The sequence below is a fragment of the Carassius carassius genome, chromosome 5 (assembly GCF_963082965.1).
Source record: "Carassius carassius chromosome 5, fCarCar2.1, whole genome shotgun sequence".
Classification (NCBI taxonomy): domain Eukaryota; kingdom Metazoa; phylum Chordata; class Actinopteri; order Cypriniformes; family Cyprinidae; genus Carassius; species Carassius carassius.
In genome coordinates this window covers 31087657-31109505 of record NC_081759.1, presented here as the reverse complement: position 1 = coordinate 31109505, position 21849 = coordinate 31087657, and the positions used below count along the sequence as shown (strand labels likewise).

The 21849-nt window shown below is 36.6% G+C and overlaps 2 protein-coding genes and 1 long non-coding RNA gene across 3 annotated transcripts; all 3 read right to left on the bottom strand.

The window, feature by feature from the left end:
• Positions 1-39: 39 nt before the first annotated feature.
• On the bottom strand, positions 40-3097 carry LOC132141246 (uncharacterized). Its single transcript, XR_009433882.1, has 4 exons — positions 2760-3097; positions 1014-1095; positions 649-853; positions 40-211 (listed from the first exon to the last, which is right to left on the bottom strand). It is a non-coding gene; the product is annotated as an uncharacterized LOC132141246 (long non-coding RNA).
• Positions 3098-3828: 731 nt separating this feature from the next.
• Positions 3829-18857, bottom strand: LOC132141243 (5'-AMP-activated protein kinase catalytic subunit alpha-1-like). Its single transcript, XM_059550592.1, has 10 exons — positions 18681-18857; positions 16649-16790; positions 15883-15976; positions 13292-13436; positions 13097-13184; positions 12740-12964; positions 12469-12618; positions 10802-11150; positions 9407-9533; positions 3829-6445 (listed from the first exon to the last, which is right to left on the bottom strand). Exons 1-10 carry the CDS (start codon positions 18775-18777, stop codon positions 6141-6143), a joined length of 1722 nt encoding a protein of 573 aa, XP_059406575.1. The 5' UTR covers positions 18778-18857; the 3' UTR covers positions 3829-6140.
• Positions 18858-19285: 428 nt separating this feature from the next.
• ifitm1 (interferon induced transmembrane protein 1) lies at positions 19286-19847 on the bottom strand. The gene is made up of 2 exons (XM_059549193.1): positions 19616-19847; positions 19286-19526 (listed from the first exon to the last, which is right to left on the bottom strand). The coding sequence occupies exons 1-2, from the start codon at positions 19802-19804 to the stop codon at positions 19356-19358; spliced, it is 360 nt and encodes a 119-aa protein (XP_059405176.1). The 5' UTR covers positions 19805-19847; the 3' UTR covers positions 19286-19355.
• Positions 19848-21849: the final 2002 nt, after the last annotated feature.

Here is a 21849-nt window from a genome sequence, read left to right as displayed (position 1 = left end):
AGGAAGTCCAGTGTGTGGGTTTTATGATGCGTTGTGGCTCAGAGGCAGCATTTGCCACCCCTGGCCGCTTGTTAAAATGCAGTCGGTGAATGGTGTCACTTCGCTCGATATCATCCACGTATTTAACAAAGTCTAAGTCAAGCTGGTACCCATATGGTGTATGGGTTGAACGGGCTACTCTGGAAAGTGTCAGCAGAGAGCTCACTCCAGTCTGTTTAAACAAAGAAGACAAAAATGACCTTACCACAGAAATTTGGAAGAGAACAGTGTTTAATATGAATGCATCTTAATCATAATTTTTTTGTAAAAGCTAAAAATACACTTCCAAGCCAAGGGCATGAAAATGTATGACTATAGAAGTAACTGACTTGCCTGAAAACACTATATAAAATCACAGAACAAAATTGAGACTTGCAGAAACCAAAAAGAAAACCATTTCAGAGTTCAAAATAAAATAGTACATACATATTCTTTATAATCTAGAAACATTTCAAATGGCGACATTCTCAACTTTCAAAATCTGATTTCAGTGAAAAAGTAGTATGCATTCCTTATTAAAACCCTAAAATGTCAATCAATATTATATATATATATATATATATATATATATATATATCTTAAACATTACATTTTTATGATTTTTCTTACCTACTGATTAGAATTTCCACAAAAAAATGTTAAGTTGTAAAGTTCCAGGAAAGTTGAACTGCTCTCTTTCTCTTCTCTGTCCTTGTCTTATTCTGTCTGCTCTCTTCCTCCAGGAGGCCTTCAGTCTCTTATTATGCATTTCTCTCCACCCATCGCTTTTTTATTACCTTCCTCTTTCATCCATTTAAGCACTCTTAAACATTTCCTTTGAAAAGGAACACACACACACACACACACACACACACCTCCAATCAAATACAAACAAATCTATCCCCTTGCATTATTCAGAAAGAAGAGAGAATGCAAGTCAAAACCATTCCGGTGATAACTGGTGAAACTCCAACTGCAGAGTTGCTGATTCTTACGTTGTCGATGGAAATGAGTTTCTTGAGTCATGGCAGCTGCTGATTAATTTTACTGCTGTTAAATTTCTCAGCAGTGGAAACGCTGGTAAAATAAGAACAGACAAGAATATATAATCGGAGCACATTCAACATATCACCTAAGATGTGCCTGTTGTTGTTTAGCTGATAAAAATGTATTATATTACTCAAAGACAAAGTACTGCAGCCAGAACACTGCTATTAATCTTTCCTTGTTCCACAAGAAACTGTTACAGGTATTTCATGTAACTATTTAAAACTCAAACACTTCAATAAAACAATATATAAACAAAAATATAAAACTGGACAGGAGAAAGATGAAGGTTTTAATTTTGCTTATTTATGGTTAACAGATTCATTATCTTTTCATATTGTGCCCCCTGCTGGAGATATGAAATGTAAGCGGTCTGTAGTTCTGCATTACACCACCTGAAGAAAGAGAGAGGCTGAAAGAATGAGAAAGACAATGATAGTGAAACATGAAGGGATTGTTTTTTTTTTTTTTTTACTTTTATCAGTCTTTTAGATAAACTGGTTTGAAAAAGAAAGTTTTTACAGTTGCTGCAGCTGCAAGCTGGAGTTATAGCTACGTGACAAAATAAAAGGGACCCTGCAAAACAGGAGAAGCTTGGACTTTCACTGCAGACAGATATCTGAAACATGAGACCTGCTTTGACCAAGCGTAGTGTCAGCTGAATTGCTTGGCAGTGGTAGGGCACGGACACATTGACAACATGCACCAATGGATGCACACTGATCCATGAACACACACGCATATATGATATAAGCATAAAGGCTTTAGAGCAATAAAGTAACACCTAAAAATAACAACTAAGAAAATAAATGAAAAGCACAACTGATGAAAGTTCTGTATAATTGTATGTATATATATATATATATATATATATATATATATATATATATATATATATATATATATATATATGTATATATATATATATATATATATATATATATATATATTTTTTTTTTTTTTTTTTTTTGGTCCATATTAATTAATACAGTTGTTTTCGCACTCCAGAAAAACAAATATGAACTGAAATGACTACTCCTGGATAAATAATTTAAGTATCTAATATGCATATAATTTGCAAAACATTGATAACAGACTAAAACTACAACTGAACTGGATTTCTATATGTAACAAATGGCCATGCTGTTGACTTTCTCAGCACTCTAGCAAAAAACTAAAATGTAATCCTTAAACAAAAACAATGTTTTGTTGGAATGCAATGAAAGAGGGAAAAGCAATCTGGTTAGCTTTACTGGATACTGCATTCTTTAAGGGGAAAAATATGTATGTGTGCAATAATGGACATAATCTGCTCCTGGTACAGACCAGTATATTTTGGGATTACTGGATTTACACACTAATTTGAGACTAGCTCAAATGTACTACAGAGCCCAGATCCTTAACTAATACCAAAGTCATAATTCATTAATGTAAACATAACTTAAATAGAGAGTGTAATAACTAATACTTTGTATTTCGGCAGCAATAATTACTTTACCTTGCCTTGAGATATTTTAAAACTTTTCTCTGAAACATTAATGATATTTACATGCATTTAAAGACTCCAACACGCCATCTCTGCAGCCATATATTTCTGGACTGCCCCAAGGAACGACTTAATAATACAGTGAATAACTTCCAAAAAGACAGGCTATCCCATCTGCACTATGCAGGTGAGTCTGTGGTTTACATACCAGAGCGAAGCCCAGCCTCAGAGATGAACACGAACACTGCTCAGCGTTTCTTCTGCGTTTACAACTGAACACTGTTGTTTATCTTGAAACAGTGCTCCAGTTTTGAAAGCTTAGTTTGAACAGCCAGTCCTGGAGTAACTTTACCATGCTGCTCTCTGTAGATATGCGTAGGGAGTTGCTGCTTACGCCATGACGCACTGCGGCAGGTGTTTAGCGTGCTAGTTCGTACTTATTTAAATTTAAAATAACCACATGTATGCTACTGTGGTATATTTTTGTATATGGTTTGTATAAAAAATATATATATTTAAAAATAGCATTTAATTTGTAATTGTAAAAATGCAGCCTAATACTGTAGGCTAATCTGCATAGAAGTTAGAAATCAGAAACGAATGTTCTGTCAAAACTCAAGTTAATTCTAATAATGATAGATGTCTTCTTCAGGATTAAAGGGACATCTGCTGGTCATTTTCTGAAGTACAGATCTCTCTTTAGAGATGTGCACTGAAAGAAACGCAATAAACAACAGGCATACACATAGTGGAGTTATTTTACTTAGAAAGTCTATTTCTGTACAGTAAAGCTATTGATCATTTTCAAGATTACTTTTAGCAAAATCTAAACTAAAAAAAATAACGAAACTCTTAACCCATGAAGACACAATAATGTAAAATGTAAGACTTATGTAATTACTCATTGATGAAAAATTATAAAAATCATGAATTATTAATGAACGTAAACACGTGGCAACTTGGCCTGGAAATTAAAAAGAAAAAATATCCTTAGCAAAAGAACAATTTTAACCCTTTGTAAAAACTTCATTATGGTTTGGTTGTTCCTGTTTGATTATCATCAATTATTAGAATACATTAAAAATATATATTTTAATTTTAAGTATTTATTTGACTAGTTAACTAAAAACAAAAAAGAAGAAAAAGGAGAAGTCTGACTTAAGTTCCGTGTGTATGCTTAAAACTATAATTAAAGGAAGTTAACAAACAGTGATCAAACATTTCTTTAAAAATATAGTCACATAACATGCACCAGGTTTTCAAAAGATACAATACAATCATCTTTCATGTATCAGTTTATTAGGCAGTTGTATTTACAAATCATCTTTTCAACTGTAAATGATCAGTACTTATCTGTAAATTTACATTGGCAAGTCTCCATGAGATGCATCTCTGCACAGATAATCAACATTAATGCAGTGAAGAGAAGAACATCAACAGATTTTCTAAACTTCTTTTCGATGGCTGAATAGACAGCCTGTGGAGACACTGAAATGGTTCCCTAGTGATAAAGAAGAGTGAACATTTGAATTAAGACAACTACACAGGGAAATCACCTTTTGGGGGGAGGGGGGAAAAGGGGACAAAGCAAAACTACATTTTTCTGGATTTGTCTTAAGCTGACTTGCAAAGCAGAGATTGTCAAATTTTAGCTCAAAAATCTCATTAATACAGATTATGAAATGAGTTTAGAACAAAAACAACATTATCCTTTTAGGAAATTAGATCTTAACGTGAAATCAAGGTCAAATCAGAATTACTGGACTTTTAAATCTCTTATCTTTTCTGAGAATATGATACTGCTGCATTTTTAAGAACTAAGAGTTATTTCTTTAATGCAGTAAGAATGTGTGTTAAGACATTCAGACTTTAAAATGTAAATACGCTGTGCCATACATGGCATAGAATAAATTTATTATTTAAAATGATGTCTTAGCTTTTTTTAGCATTGAATTTGGGATATTTTATTTGAACATAGCTGGAGCTCTGGGCAGGCAAGTGAACAAGAGCAACTTACTTAAAACTTCTATTGTTTTAATTTTCATCTATGAAATATACCTTGAAAGAACTAATCTTGAGAAGATGATTACATCTGTCGGTAAGCTCCCACATAATTTCATTCATTGTTAACAGGTTGCAGTCTTTTCCTTTGTGGACTTCTGTAGAATTGTGTTTATTACAGACTCATATGAGGGCACATAAAGTCACATGCAAGTAGGAAGTGTTTTTCTATTTTATGATCTTACAATTATGACTTTGGCTCTATGATTCGCTCAGGAGATCAATCAGTATGTGCCAATATTTAAACTTTTCTTTTAATCTTTTTCCATTTTCATTGTCGTGATAAACTTTATTAGACACTTCAGTTATGTGTGTGTTTTTTTATTTTATTTTTTACATCTCAGCCAACATAAAAAAAAGTTTTAATACTAATCTTACTACAGTGACTTAATTTGTAAAAGTGTGTGGGGAGGGAGGATACAAAAGCAACCAAGCAACCACTGTTTTGTAAAACAAATAAAATAATAGTAAAAAGAAAAAATGTTTTTGATAAAGCAGTGTATGGAATAAAACATCTTACAGCGATACAATCAAATATTCTTCTTTAAAAAAAAAATCCAGTCCAATATCACAATTTTAATACAATCTACAACCCCATTTAAAGCACTGATAAATATAAATCCAAATGCATGTTTAAATTCTGTATATACTTCAATTTATGTAAAACGTGAGCGAATAGAAAAAAAAAGACTAAGGTGTGACTAACAAACAAAAATCTATGAAACAGAGGCAAGGACATTGCACTCCTTCAGGATAAATGGGTTTAATATTGGTCTCTTCCTTAAGAAAGACTGACTTATCAAGTTGTCCCTTTGTGTTAAAGTGCCCACCACGTTAAATTGGCCCCGCTTTTTAAGACGGCTCCTCCTAATCGAGTGCCCTTCCCAGTAGGCCACATCAATGGGATAACCAGCTCTGACAATGGCCCACAAAAACTTACAGGTAAAACTGTGCAAAAGCGCTTTCTGTCTTACTCATCGTCCCACAGGCCTCACAAGGGCTCTCTCTTTATACATCTCTTGGTCCGCCAAGAATCACAACAGCATTGTGTACAGTACAGCTAGCTCAGTGTATAACTCATTTAAATGCACCTCTACGCCTCACTCTGCAAGGAAATCCTTGCTATAAAACCAAAAAAAAGAACTAGAAAACCATCTCTAACAGAGTTTAGACACTATAAAGTGGCTTAGCATAGCAATCTTTCTGACATCTAACTGCGGCACAAAAAAACAACCTCCTTGTACCTTTTCTCAATCCTCTTAAACAGGCTGATCCTGGCGACTGTAGTGCCACAGACCATTCAGCTTTTTCATGCGAGTGGGATGCATGGAGTCTTGAGACCGTCCGCATGCTTATTGCTCTAAAGACACAGAGAGAAAAAGAGAGACGAAAAGAATAGAGATAGAAGGACTACTGTGGTTGATGACACGGATACCAGAGGACGAAGAGGTAGACAGTATTCCAGAAGAAAGAGAGTGAGAGGGAAGACAGAGGAGAGTGAGGGAGAAGGCATCAGAGGAACCACAAGTTATCGTGCTAGCAGCTTGATGAGGTTGGCGCACATCTCAAAGAACTCTATGGTGTGACTTCCTGGGCGGGGGAGGATCTCGCACCCTGCGGAATCCACTGAGGAGGTAAGAGAAGAAGCCAGAGAGCCTTCTGCCGCTTTCCCTCCAGTTAGCGGAGGCGTGGAGGGAGCAGACAGGTCGCCCTTTGCTGCATCCTCACATTCGTTTTTTTCATTCCTGTCGTTCTTTAGGGTATTCCGGTAGTTACCGACTGAGCCAGAGCGGTGAGGTGTGGCAGTCCCTGATTTTACTTCTATCATGTCATCTAAATGAAACGGAACAGAAGGTTTAGAGAGTGAAACATACAGAAAACACTCTCCAACTGAATTTCGGTAAACAATTTAGGCTATGATTCCTTTTCTGGAATGACCATTGAGATTTTAGCAGAACCGATATAACAATTAAGAAATAAATATTTTGTTTTAATTTACATTCTTACGTAGTGTTTTCAAATTTCATGCTAGCTTGTTCATAATAATATCTACACTAATACAATTCAATAACTAGTTTTAAATGGCAAAAAATATTTTATAAATATTTTATATAATTATTATTTAGATGGATAGACAGACAGACAGTCGAAGAAATGTGGTTAAATTAAATTGATTTTTTATAAAATACTATTGATTATGAAACTTTACATTTTTACATGTTGTTAGATTAACAACCATTAAGAAACTACACTGTCACAGCCTGACAAGACTTAAAGGAACACTCCACTTTTTTTGGACATAGGCTCATTTTCCGCTCTTAGTAGTGACGTGATTCTACGTAGCGAGTGGAGGGAAAACCTGAAACAACAATGGAGTACAAAGTCACAGTCGCTGTATGTGGATACCCGGGGCTGTATGATACTTCTTCATACTTTTAAAGAAACAGGAATAAAAATGATCTTGCTTGTATATATAAAATATTAATAGATTAACTGAATAAAGACCAAAGATTAGATTTACCCCAAGCGAATTATATTTTATCTTGAACCACTAAAGAGACATCAGAGCCAGCGGCAAATGTCAGAAGGACAAGCCGAGTTGAGAGGGCTCTAGGCGGATACATGATCACTGAGCTCGCACTGATCGCATGGAGCTCGTCTCCGAAAATCGACGAAACACATTTTTAAACAGACGCTGTCTTTATAAATAAACCGCGTATTTGAGTTTACAACAACTACATTCTCGCTTGAAATACTTTTAAAACTACATTTCATGACACGATAACAGTAATATTTTGACAATTATCAGAATAAAAATGGTTGTTGAAATCACAATGCTGAGTGAACTCAACTTGCAGAAGCCCCCCCCCCCCCCCCCCCATGAAGTCCCCCATGAAGTCAATTTCACACGCGAATGAAGCGAATGAACTCAAAATGTTCAAGCATCCAACTACGCGCGAATAGTGTGATTTATTCGCGCAAGTCGCGCCTGGTGTGAATGCAGTCAGAGTTAAACAGTTGAGTTTTACCGTTTTTGAATCCATACTACATATAGGTCTGGCAGAAGCACTTTTAGCTTAGCTAAGCATAAATCATTGAATCTGATTAGACTGTTAGCATCGAGTTTTATATTTTTCCTGTTTATACCTCGAATCTTCTGTAGTTACATCATGTAATTAGACCAACGGAAAATTAAAAGTTGTAATTTTCTTTGCTGATATGGCTAGAAACTATGGTATAATAATCAAGGAATTTGGCTGCCGTACCATGGGTGCAGCAGGCACAGTGATATTACGCAGCACCTGAAAATAGTCCCCAGCTAGTTTGTGTAGTTGCAGCAATAACAGAGTTGCTGGGGACTATTTTGAGGACTATTTCCATCAGTCTTAGTGCACAATGCAAGTACAAAAGAGTTTTAAATAGGAAAAATATAGAAACTCTTTGGTCATTTTTGAGTGAGATGCTAACGGTCTAATCAGATTCAATGATCTATGCTAAGCTAAGCTAAAAGTGCTTCCGCCAGACCTAGAGATCGGCTGAATGGATTCGAAAATGGTAAAACAACTGTTTAACTCTAATGCTGTGTTCACACCAAACGCGAATAGAGCACCAAATTCGCGTCTACCGCGTCTAGTTTGCCGCTTGAACATTTTGAGATCATTTGTTCATTCGCGCGTGAAACACGAATTCGCGTCATGGGGGGGTTTCTGCCAGCTGAGTTCACTCAGCATTTTCAACCGCCATTTTATTCGGATATTTTTCAAAATATTACTGTTATCGTGTCATGAAATGTAGTTTTAAAAGTATTTCAGGCGAGAATGTAGTTGTTTTAAACTCAAATATGGTTTATTTATAAAGACAGTGTCTATTTAAAAAAATGTGTTTCGCCGATTTCGGAGATGAGCTCCATGCGATCAGCGGGAGCTCAGAACTCATGTATCCGCAGAGAGCAGCCTCACCTCGGCTAGACCTTCTGACATTTGCCGCTGGCTCTGATGTCTCTTTAGTGGTTCAAGATAAAATATAATTTGTTTGGGGTAAAACTAATCGTTTCTTATCTTTGGCCTTTATTCAATTAATCTATTAATATGTTTTATATATATATAGGTCCTTTTTATTCCTGTCTCTATAGAAAAATGAACTTTTGTCATATAGCTCCGGTTGACTGCTCACTGACAGTCATTCCTCCTTGTTGAATGAGTGACTCCTGGCAGGCTGCTGATTGGTTACCGCGGCACGAATTGACGCCAAAGTTCAAATTTTTCAACTCTGGCGGCAGACGCGAATTCGCGTCAAACGCTTAAATGCACAAAAGCACCATTCGCGCCTAGACGAACTAGACGCGCGAATGAGGCGAATTCGCGTCTTCTGCACCGCGCTAAACGCCTCATTCATGCTGCGAGACCTCCAGGCGCGCGTAATCGCGCCTTTGCATTGACTTAACATTGAAATCATTCGTGCCAGACGCTCTATTCGCGTTTGGTGTGAACACAGCATAAGGGAGTTGGAAAATGAGTCTATCTCCAAAAAAAACTGGAGTGTTCCTTTAAGCAATGAATAACATGGTAACACTTTGGTCATCCTGAAATAATATTTGCAGTCAGTACAAGAGTCAGATATATTCAGTTACGAATTCATAGCATTCATAAGATTCATATCCTTATATGTGTGATTATGTATACATCTTTATATCTTTAAATTAATTACTGTAAATTAAAGTGCCAAGTAAATAAATAAATACGTTTTAAAGCACTGAATAAAACCACACACACACACACTAAGTGACAGTTTTACCATCTATGCTCCTGAAGTCTAGTAAGTAGGTCCTGCTGTCCACCTGGTAGAGCTGGAGGCTCATCTTTGTATGTATGCCAGTGACTGGGTTCTTCCTCCGCACTCGCAAGTAATAAGGATTAACTACCTATCAAACCACAGAGAAAAAAAAACTTCAGCAGAGTAAAATGTGACTGCAATTGATTTAAAGTTCAGATTAATATTCAGCGAGGCTTTTAATTTTAAAAGGTATTGGTACATTGCACTGTAACACTGTTTGCACTGTTTTGAGAAAGTCTGAATGGTGTACTCCTGAATAGCAATAAACACTGTTCCACATGATCAGAGGCCACTATGAGATAAGACAAAGAACGAAAACTATTATAAACAAAGACATGTAGGCCACTTCCCTCTAAAACTGATGACTAAGTCATACTTGAACTTTTGCCACAGTTTGACAATCATCATTTCAGTGTAAATTAAGGCATACATCAAAATAATTAAACAAAATAATTATTTGTTGTATTTTTTTTTTCATACTATGACTGACAAAAAAAAACTAACTGATCATCTGTAATTTTATGTTTCATCCACAGATGTCGACAGAGAGCCCAGAATTCCACAGTAAATGTTTAAGCACCAAATCAGCATATTTAAAATGATTTCTGAAAGATTATGAAGACAAAACGTCTGCTTCACAGGAATAAATAAAACATTAAAAACTATTTAAAAGAAATAGTGTCTTACTGACCCCAAACTTTTGAACAAAGTGTACTATTAAAAAACAAATTCTGTCCTTAATACTTTAAGGGTTCTATTTAGTTCCAAGATGTTATAAGAAACACAGTAATATATGCAGATATCATATTGTAAAGATTTATTTTAACATTCTATTTGGCCTGCCTACATATCTCTGTGTGTGTGTGAGAGAGAGTGAGTGAATGAGTGAGAGACAGAGAGAGAGAGAGAGAGAGGGGTCAATCTTTTCTATTTATAGAATCTAAAAGATGCCCTAAAACATCTTTCCTACAATGCAGAGATGGAATTTACCCTAAGCTCATGAACCTCTGGAGGACAAGCAGTAGAAGTGCACACCAGGAAATGCAGTTCACTCTATTTCACTCCTCCACCCTTTATTACTACAATTTCTATTTTCCAGTCCCTAAATTGACTAACTGGTTCTTTGTCTGGATGCAATTTATTCCCATAGTCTGTTCCAAAACATGGCAACAACATATGACTCACCTTAAAGGGACAGTTACATTTTCATTGTGTGGACAAACACATTTAAAAAAATATATTTTTCTGTGTTCCACAGAAGAAAGCATTTCATACAGGATAACTTTTTAAATGGTAAACAATGCAGTGTTCCTATATATGTAAAGTACAACCCAAAACACAAGCACAGACGCTTACCTTCCACTCATAGTCCAACTGCTTCATAGCACGACAGACCTCACTCATGATATCATTCGGTCTGCTCTGGCTACGGATTCCCAGGTGCCACTTGGCCCGCCGGACACCGAGATGCTTGGACTTTTGGGGGTTAAGCTCATCCAGCGTGTGTCGAGGACGTGGCTGGGACTCAGTCACCAGGAATGGCACTCTCTCGGGGTGAATCTTCGCAGAGTGGTGCGCAGGCAGGTCATCTAGAAAGCTGTCCGGAGGGCTGGAGGCCAAATAGAAATCTTTGGCCTCGTTCATAATGCGCCGGTTGTCTATGATCAAGTGATAGGCCACAGCAAGAGGATCCTGGAGATTGCGACTGCAAAGAAAGCAATGGCAGAAACATGACAGATGAGAGTTTATAGTTTGACTGCAGTGACAGTGAAAGAGCTTATATGCTAGTACAAACCAGTTCCTGAAACACTGAACTCTTTTAGGTGTTCCTCTGAACAACAGGTAGTTTAAAAAAGATGAGCTACAATTTTAAATCGGTCAAATTAACAGAGAGAATTTTTTTTATTGCTAAGTCGACCCTAACCCTAACATACCCAAATATAAAAAAACCTGCGATATTGACAAAAATTATGTATTTTTGGAATTTTGCCAATAATGATGATGAGATATTATACGTGTTGTTGTTTTTTTAAAGGACCATACCTACCATGAACTAACAATAAACAGTTGTTAACTATCATTAACAAAGATTAATAAATAATAACAAATTTATTGCTCAGTTTAGTTAGGTGTATCATTTAATGGAAAAGTGTTACCAAATTTTGAATACTGAAATAATGGTTAAATAGGAAACTAAAATAGCTAGTAGGTTGCAGCAAGAATCTTCATAATGAGTAAAGCCCCGTTCACACCAAGCAAGATAACTATAAAGATAACGATAAAGATATAGTTCTAAAAATCGTTCTCAATATTAAAGAATAGGAGAGTCCACACTACAACTATAACGATAAAGGCATAGAGAAATGGTATCGTTGGAATCATTTTCAGAATGATTTTTTTCCAGCTGATGAACGATACAAACATTCACATCCAATCAGAATCCACCCTGCTATAACGAGCTCGAGGATTTAAAGCGGTAGACGCACGTGCGCTCAGAATAAACAGACGTTATCGTTCGCTGGTGTGGACGCTAATATCGTTATCTTTATAGTTATCTTAATAGTTAATGTTCTTGGTGTGAACGGGGCTTAAGTCACTGAATCCTTCATTCAAATAATTAATTCAGAAACTAATTTCAGTGTTTCAGTGACTGCCTGAATGGGTTATTAACTCAATCATTGATCATTCACTAAAACAATTAGTTCAAAAAAGCAGACTTGTTCAGTAATGATTTGTCTTCAGAAATTAAATCGAAACAAATCAGGAAATCTTTATCTAAAGCCGGGATTAGATGCTAACAAAAGTGTCCTTAGCAAAAGTTTAAATATCCTAAATTAGTGATCATATAAAAAAACCTTGCGTTTTCCATCAACACCACTGCAGTTCCCTTTTCCAAATGAAAGACAATTTCATATGATATGAAACTTCCCTCCTGTGTGTAGACACCCTAAATAAGCCTCAATAGCAAGTAACAAAGTGCAAGTAACAAAATGTGTGATGCAAAAGGAAAAACGCACACAAACCTGTACAAGCAGTTGAGCACCTCCTCCTCACTGCACTCAAACTTCTCACACACCTCCTTCAGTGCCTCCTCATCAATCATATTACTGCTATACGCAGCGTCCTCTGGGAACAGATACTTGGGGAGATCTTGTTTAAACCACTCATCCTCCCTGAGAATGGAGAGCAATGAAACAGAAAAAGATATTTGCACTTTAGAAATCTTGCTCTCCGCATCCTAGTAGTTTTGGCATTGCTAAAATTGAAATGGACAGCGTTTATGTAGTTTCTGACCGAATCTCTTTAATGGTGGCTCTCTTCATGGGGTCCACCTGGAGCATGTGTTTCAGAAGGCTAATAACTGAGGGGTGCAGATACTGAGGCGTGAAGAAGATCCCATCGCAGATCTTCTTGAACAGCGTTGGCACGTGGTCATCGTCAAACGGCAGCGTTCCACACAGCAGAGCGTACAAAATCACACCACTGCTCCAGATGTCCACCTCAGGCCCTGCGTATAACCTGAGCGAGAACAGCAAGAAAATATAAATGAACGGACAACACAAAGCCATTCAAAACAACACAGAGCATTATCCTAGGAGGGTGAGAGCAGGTCGAGATCATTTCAAAATAAAAACCCAATGCAAACAGTACCTTCCAGAGATTACTTCAGGAGCAGCATAATTAGGAGAACCGCAACTCGTCCTTAAGAATTCTCCATCTGACATCATGTTTGACAAGCCTATGTGAAGAAAGGTCAAAGTTAGTATAGCTTGTGATATAAACATTAAAGAAAGAGCAAATCCACCAACAACCTAACTTGTTTCTTAATGTGACGAGTTCACATACCAAAGTCTGCAATCTTGGCATTCATGTGTGCATCCAGCAGGACGTTCTCAGGCTTGAGGTCTCTGTGCACCACCATATGTCTGTGGCAGTAATCCACCCCTGAGATGATCTGCTGGAACAGACGCCTGCTCTCCTTCTCGTCCAACTGACCAGAGACGCAGGAACATGTTTTTACACATTTCCCATGTGGACTGACCTGAACATTCAGTTTACAGTTCCCCTTCTGCAACCTACTGTGCCATTTTGGTGGCTCCTGATATATACTACTTTTTAAACGTTTGGGGTCGATTTTGGATAGAGGTCTTACATTCACCATATAATGTTTTTTTTTTTAAATGTAATTTTTTCTTGTGATGGTAAACTAAATTTTCTGCAGACATAACGTCACATGACCTCTCAGAAATCATTCTAATCAACTGATATTGTGCTTAATAAACATTTCTTATTACTATTAATGTTGAAAACAGTTGTGCCGCTTAATAAATCTGTAGAAATTGTGATGCAAAATTCTTTAATGCAGTGAAAGTTTTTAAACAATTTTCTGTCTTTTTTGACCAATTTAATGCATGCTGAATAAATGTAATGCTTGAATACATTTTTATTTATATTTAAATATAATATATAAATATATTAGGGATGGGCATTTTCCACAAATATCACATTCGAATATTTGAGCTCACAAAAAACGAATATTCGAATATTCGTTTATTTAAATTAAGTTTAATGAGTCAGACGTTATTTTTCAGCAACATTTGTTTTCGTCATTTTGAACAAGCTTACAATAAGCTTGAACATTACACATCGTGTTTTGTAGCTGAAAACCTTTAACAATGCGTGCAAACAAACAAAAGTACAGATTAAAAGCAAAAAAAAAAAAAAGTGAAAGAAAAAACGTAAAGCAGCCTGCAGCAATTAGGCTATTGTACAGAATGTAGCTTACACTTAACTTTTAAACTGTCAGCAAATCTTTTTTGCTTTTTTTCTATTGTTTCAAATGTTCTTGTTAAGAAATACGGGCATGTAAACATGATTGGGGGAAAGTCGGCTCCTTAGTCTATTAACAATAAGGCCGACCGCGGAGAAAACGCGCTCTGACGGCAAAGACGTTGGCGGGACTCACAAATAACCGTGTGCTAAGCGAATCAGTTTTGTGAAGCGCTTCGTGTTTTCGTTTACCACTGAATGGGATCCTCATCTGGTGGAATACATGGAATACATGGCTCCAGCAAGAACTGTTCCCACTCGTCTCGGCTGGACTCTCTGTAATCATCGCTGGAGAACTGGCTCAGCCTTTTCCGACGAGTGGGCATTGCATATTCTTCATCGTGGCGACTGCATCCGCACCACTCGCATCAAGGAAAATGTTCTGATAATGTTCAAAAAAGTTTTTTTTTCTTACTTCTCTCATGTTTTCATCGAGAAACCTGAGATGTTTGTGCCGAGGGTCTAGGGCAGATGCGAGAAGAGGAGTTTTCACTGCATTCTCCAAGTTAGCGGTGTTTATTCGTTGCTTGAGAGATGCCGCAACAATGTTCTTGAATCACTTTGTGTGATTCTCCACGGCATATGTGGAGTACTGTAGAAGACCGCAGTTCTTCACATATCGCGTCTTTTGCATGCTCAAGTTCGTTATTTCCAATGTAGGCGCGCGGTATGCGCGCTCATAATGGAAGCGACGCGGTCGCGATGCGCACGCGGTGCGACGCGGTCCCGTTTTTTCCAGGCGCGTCCGCACAGCATCGAGTTAAAAACATCTCAACTTTCAGAATGCTACAAGCGCACCGCAGGTCATGTGACAAGAACTAAACATTCAGCTTCATCCTTTCCCGTAACAACGTTGAAAGCTCAGCCAAGATGAAGGAACAGCTGATCATAGCTGTATATGGATTGCCATTTTGAAATAAATTTAGTAGCAGAGCTACTGAAAGCGATTTTTTTGTGCTGCAAATCCATTTATCCTTTGTTGAAATTTCCGCGTCTTCATGGAGAGAACGCATCGCCTCAGGAGCGCTTCTGCCCGAGCGCTTTGGAAAGAAGGAGAAAGCGGCGCGCATAGCCTTTTCCACGCCTTATTAGGCGCGATATGTGAATGGCCCCTTAATCATTCATTAATTATTTTTTGCTTGCATACACCTTCAAATATGCCGTGGAGAATCACAGAAAGTGACCAAATTAGGTTTTATTGTGAATTTTTTTTTTTTGCGAAATTCGAATATCATTTTTATTTATCGAATAATTAGAGCAGAACGAATATTCGACTATCCGTGCACATCCCTAAAATATATATATGCCAAACTTTTAAATAGTAGTGTACATTAACGTGTGTGTGGCTTACATTTTCTCACTTTCTTCTGGTCAATCCGCAAAACTAAAATGTTCTCATTGTAAGAACACCTCATAAAATGTAATTATTTTCCCACTGTAAAGTATTTAACATTAAAAAGCCATCACTGATGAAGCATTTCTAGGCACAGCACAAAGACCAAACTACACAACAACTAAATTAAGTCATTAGTTAGTTTCATTATCCATTATAATCAATTCATTTCTAGGCTTTAATCATAACCCACAAATGAAACCTGAAGATGTACCTTTCCATTTTTACAGATGTAGTCAAAGAGTTCTCCTCCTGACACATATTCCATTACCATGAAGATGTCTGTAGGTGTGCTGATGACTTGGTAACTACGAAACAAACAAAATGCACAAATTTGCAACGAATACATGTCACTGGTTCTGTCAGTGTAGTCAACGAAATGCATCTGAATGATGCAAAGATCTCAAATGTGTACAAAATGTTTGCATCATTCTAAAAAAAAAATTAATAATAATAATAATAAAATTAATAATTCTGAACTTTCTCTTTTTAATACTGATTTAGAGATTAAGACATATTTCAAGGCTTCGATTTTTCACATCTACTATTGTTCACCCTATTTACATGAGAAAAATCTAATATTCCCTAATGGTTTTGGAGCATGACTGGATAGCTCTGACATTCCCATGTCTTTTCTGGCCACAGTACAGACAACAATCAATGTGAAAGAAACAGAAAAACTTTTAATCGTTCTTTATAATGGGAGGAAATGGAAATTCCCTGCCTCTTTCCCATCCTCTGTTATTATTTGAATGTCTTGCCTCATCCCAAACCACAAAAATGCAAGCAAGGTCACTAGGAAAGCCGGTCCAAATTTCCATACAAACATATGTGTGCTTATTTGCACACACATCAATCTGTAACTCTCTTACATACTACAATTATGAGTAGGTCAAAGTTGCATATTCTAGCCCCTAAACAGAACACTGCAAATTCATTATCTGTGTATTAGAATACAGATGGAATGAATCAGTACTCACAGTTTGATTATATGTGGGTGACGGAAGAGTTTGAGGTTCTGGATCTCGCGTCGAATCTTCCCCACCACATCCAGACTGCGGATCTTCTGCCGGTTCAGAATCTTTACTGCCACCTGGTGCTTTGTCAACTCATGCTGGCCCACTGCATAGACAGGTAGAAGAAACAAATGTTTGTGAAGGATTACATTTATGCAAGTCATTGGAGAATGGAAAATTTACAATAAAATAAATGTCCAATGTGTTTCTGACAAACATACAAAATTCGTGCAATTGGGTGACAGGTCTGTTCTGATAGGGCCACGGACAGCAGTGGAAAAATTGCTGCTTGCTAATGAAATGCAAGCAACCATATAATCATGCATTCTTACCATAGCATAATAAACAGGCTTTTGAAAAGGAGCAGAAAGCATTCTCTCAATCTTTTGCTGTTGATGGCAACAGCGGTTTGTACAAATGGTAAAAATCCATTTGTCACTTGTTAATTTGGCTAAAACTAATGCTTTATATCACCCAATGTTTATTCCAACCTGGTAAACAACACAGTTGCTGCTGTATACACTTACAAAATTGTGCATTTTACTAAGACAATATTTCAGCCTAATCAATTTGCAAATTGTCCGACCAAAGCGGTTTATGTTAAGTAATAATAAAAAATAATGACATATTATTATTTGATATTACCAATATTGACTTAATATCAACACTGTTACTGTAATAACTGCATCCTGAAGTGACAAACACTGAGTTAAATAACACTCAAACCTTTGAGGCTTGCATTAACATCACGGAGCTAAATAATGTGCGAGGTTCACCACATATATACCCAGTTTTTCCATAAACTATTTTCATATGGGCAAAGGTCTTGCCAACCAGCTTCTTATAAGTTTGGATATTGCTGCATCAGTAAGTGCAAAAGGCCGGTTATTGAACCATTCCTAGAAGCTGGGTATGGTCTCGGTTAAGTTGCAAAATTTAAAAACAGGCTACCTGCATTAACTAGACTGCAATAGTTATGCATTAACACAAACTCTGTCAGTTATGCAGAGGAAATTCTGTGTGTATGTGTGTGAGTACCCGCCCACAGACCTCACAAATTTCTTAGTACTAAAACATCACTGTCAACGTTGTTTATAAAGGCTACTTGTTAGATTGTTTAGGTTCCACGTTCTGTCAGCGGTACATAAACTTCTCTTTTCCAAGAAATCTTTACACAACACACACCCTGTCTTGAAACCTTTGGTTTGCATCATGTATTGCCCCATAACACAGGCAAATGCATTGGTTTCAGTGGCACAGCAAGCTGGAAAGCCATGGCTTAGTACAATAGGCATTTCATTATTATTTCAGATGTGGTGTCACTGGTGTGGGAAAAAAGGAAACATGATTGAGAAAGAGTGGACTTTTTGAAATGTAACCAACCGTTAGGTGCTCCTTGGCAAACATACAGTTTAAAGTAGGTTAATCAATTAATCTGTTTCGATACATCCGATTTAAAAGCAAATATATCAGTATTTTATTTTTAATATTATGTCCAATGTCCTTTAAACTGTGCAAACTGACGAATGAAATCAATTAAATTTAGTTGGCTAAATTATTTTTTTTTTAATAAACTATTTTTTTTTGTAATTCTGACAGCTGGATCTGTCGTTGTCAGTAGGCCTGTGCAAGAGCGAATCCATCAATCCTCCGCAAACTGCAACTTCAGAATACTAACGTTAATCACTTCATAAACCATGAAGCTAACCAGGTTAGCTGCGACCAATCCCTCTTCAAACCAGACTAACACAAAACATGCACGCACATATTCAGAAAACTTCGTCAGCATCGATCGGCTAACATTATCAACGCTGATCATCGCAGAAAGCTTTGTTGTTAATGTTTGTTTCATGACTAACGTTACACTGTCATTAGCCAACAAGTGCTGCGGCTTGTGCTGCTGCTGCTTTTGCTGCACTTAAAGGCTCGATCTTCTCCAGTTTTGCTTTACGGTCTTCAATACAACAATAACACAAAACACCACTGACAGCTTTACCTTTGACTTTTCCAAACGTTCCGACTCCTAGGGTGTCTCCGAGAATATAATGTCCGATTTTCACCCTGCCTTCATGTTTCTGTTTGTCCGTCGCCATCTTTGCTCTGAGGCCCTACCTGAGAGAGAGAGAGACGCAGTAGCGTCTCTACTGACAACTACCGGAACAGAAGAGCGCGCCAAAACAACAGGTTTCAAACGCTTGGATTAACGTTGAATACATAAGTGAAAAATATGACCTAATTATTAACTAAAATAATGATCTAATTAACTAAAAATTATATAATTAAATTAAAATAACAATAATTATTATTAATAATAATGTTATATTAGGCTATAGCGTTCTTCTTCTCCTTCTTATAGCACTAAAAAGTTATTAACTGGCTAAATTTAAGTTTTGTTTGAGATCACACTCACAACCTCCCCGCATGTGTCCTGGAATTGTTGTTTATATATATATATATATATATATGATAAAGATATATATTGTTATATATCACACATTCTAAAAAATAAATACACAGCGGAACTGCATATACAACTAATGTGTATTGTATATAATGTATGCTATATTTATATGACAATGACCAAACAAGAACAAACCAAAGTTTCAACAATATATAACTGTTTTAATGACAGGCAAATAAAAACATTCAGACATTTAATTCTTTGAAGAAGTTAATAACGATGAACACTTGATGTGACTGAACTAAATGACTTGGCAATGACAATAATGAAGATAAGTAAAGAGATGGATCCAATAATGGCGGCAGCAATGTTTAGTTTGCGAGCTCTAGTGGCATAAGACCGTGCCATTGGGATGTCTCCAAGCAATCTGATGTCCCTGGCCTGATACACAAAAAAAAATATATGATAAGCTTCAGGTATCTTTAAAGCAGCAGGACAGTTATATAATTTCATATATGTATATTGCTTACCTTTATTGAGTTGTAAAATGCCCCAAAACCAAGACAGCAAGGGTTACAGAAGTGAAGATTGAATGTGGAGAAAATGATGTCATCATTGACTTTTTGGTCAGGCATGGAGAGCACTACTGGCTGGGCAGTGGAGAGACTGCCGTCCTGCTTCATGCTCTCCCCAGGTGCTGGGTAGTTCTGCATCGCCATGTCAATTCAGTACCAAGAATCTGCTCTCAGTGATGTTTGCAAGTGTTCAGCTCTTTTTTATAGAAAGGTCTGCATGTGTGTTTTGCAATGTTAAGGAATACTGGGTGGAGTTTGTGTAGGTGTGTGTGTTTAATGTGCAAATTTCATTTTTGGGTGAAGTACCCCTTTGCAAAACTACTAAATGTTTTCACTGTTTATGCATAACACAAATATACACTTTTTTCAGTAAAACACTAGCAATGATTTTTAGTTGAACCCATGTTCTCGGTGATTCATAATATGCAAGTTAAAGGGTGCTTTCAAATTAAGAGTCAAAAATGTATAACCGTGGCTCCTAAAATGAATATATATAAATGAGCCCAGAGGCTGGGTGAATATGGGCCAGAACACATGCTGGGCTAACCCAGTGAAGTGGTTTAAAAAATAGCAATGGCAACAGTGTTTAGGTGCATGAATGATGGCTAGCTCTCTGTGACAATTCAAGCACTTTAATGCTTGCTCCTAACAAGCTGATGATTTGAATCTAGTGTGTCAAATAAGGGAGACATGAAAAAAAAAACATTTAAAAGTAATCTAAGTGAAATCAACCAGCCCTTGTTATGCTGTTTTCTCTGTAACTTTGCTGGATCTTGTGCCAGGTGTGTGCCGAATTTCGACTCTTGATCTTTGTGTAAAATTGGAAGTTTTACACCTAACTTGTGTAAACTTGTTATATGCTCACTTACATTTTTTTATTTATTTATTTTGATCAGTATAGTGTATTTGCGGAAGTAAAAGGTTTTTTTTTTTCTTATGTAACAATATTCAAGAAATCACTCTTTCCTCTGAGGTAAAAGGAAGTTGGTCAACTTAGGTTTTGTAACCATGCACTTTTTGTTTTAATATTGCAACATTACTGAGAATTAAACTTACTCAAAGTCAGTAAAAGTGTTTTCTTTGGTGCAATATTCATCCATCATCCATTCTCCAAACCAAACCGCTTGTCCTGTAGTGTCATTTTGGCTATCCCAGTGCCAAAAAAACACATATACACTCTTAATATTAAAGGAGCTTCACGATGCCATAGAAGAGACTTATTCTAAATAGTTCCATAAAGAACCTTTAACATCTGTAGGACATTCACAAAAGGTTCTTTGTGGTGAAAGAAGGTTCTTCAGATTATATAAATGTAAGAAAGAGATGGTTTTTTAAAGTATCTTTGACTGAATAGTTCTTTGTGGAACCAAAAATGGTTCTTGGCATCGCTGTGAAGAACCTTTTAAGCAGCTTTATTTTTAAGTGTACACACATCAACAGGCAATGTTTTGAAGTAGCTTCATGTTAAAAAGCAACAATGTCAGTGTTAAAAAAAAAATCATTATTTATTAAATGAATTTAATTTCAGCTTTATTACAGCTCTACAGAAGATAGCATCATTATTCAGGTTCAGTTTAGTTCAGAATAATGTTGCAAAGTTCAGCAATTCATCTATAAGCAGCTCTATAAAAAGGCAGGAGTGTCATTATGTTTAGCCGCTGTTGGTCTAAGTGGTGAGTGTTAGCATATTTGACTATGTTCTGATTCTGCTAATGTTCACAAGGTGAGATTAAACATTGTAAATTCCACCACTTATACACTTATAAATAAGGTATAAGAATGAAATCAAACAGGAGCACCATCCCCTATAAGCCACAAGAGAATTTGCAAGTCTTTGTGTATAAATATAAAGGATTCACAGGATGACAAAAAAAAAGAAAAAAAGGAAAAGACTTCACAGATGAACTAGTTTTTCTTTTTTCGGTTTGATATGTTTTTGTCTTATAAATGGTAACTGAGAAGAATATGTCGCAATGATGCTTGCTCATCCTAAGGCACACCTCATCACTCTGTTTGTGTACTTCAGAGGTTACTTATAGTTTATTCATGGTTTTGTGACAGAGCACTCATGTCTTGTCTTCGTGGGAGTACGCAGCGTGGCTTCAGTTCGTGCTGGGTTTGGATACTCACGTCTTTTCATTTCATGTCTTTAACAAGTTGTGTATTCATTCACTCACTGTGCACTCTTG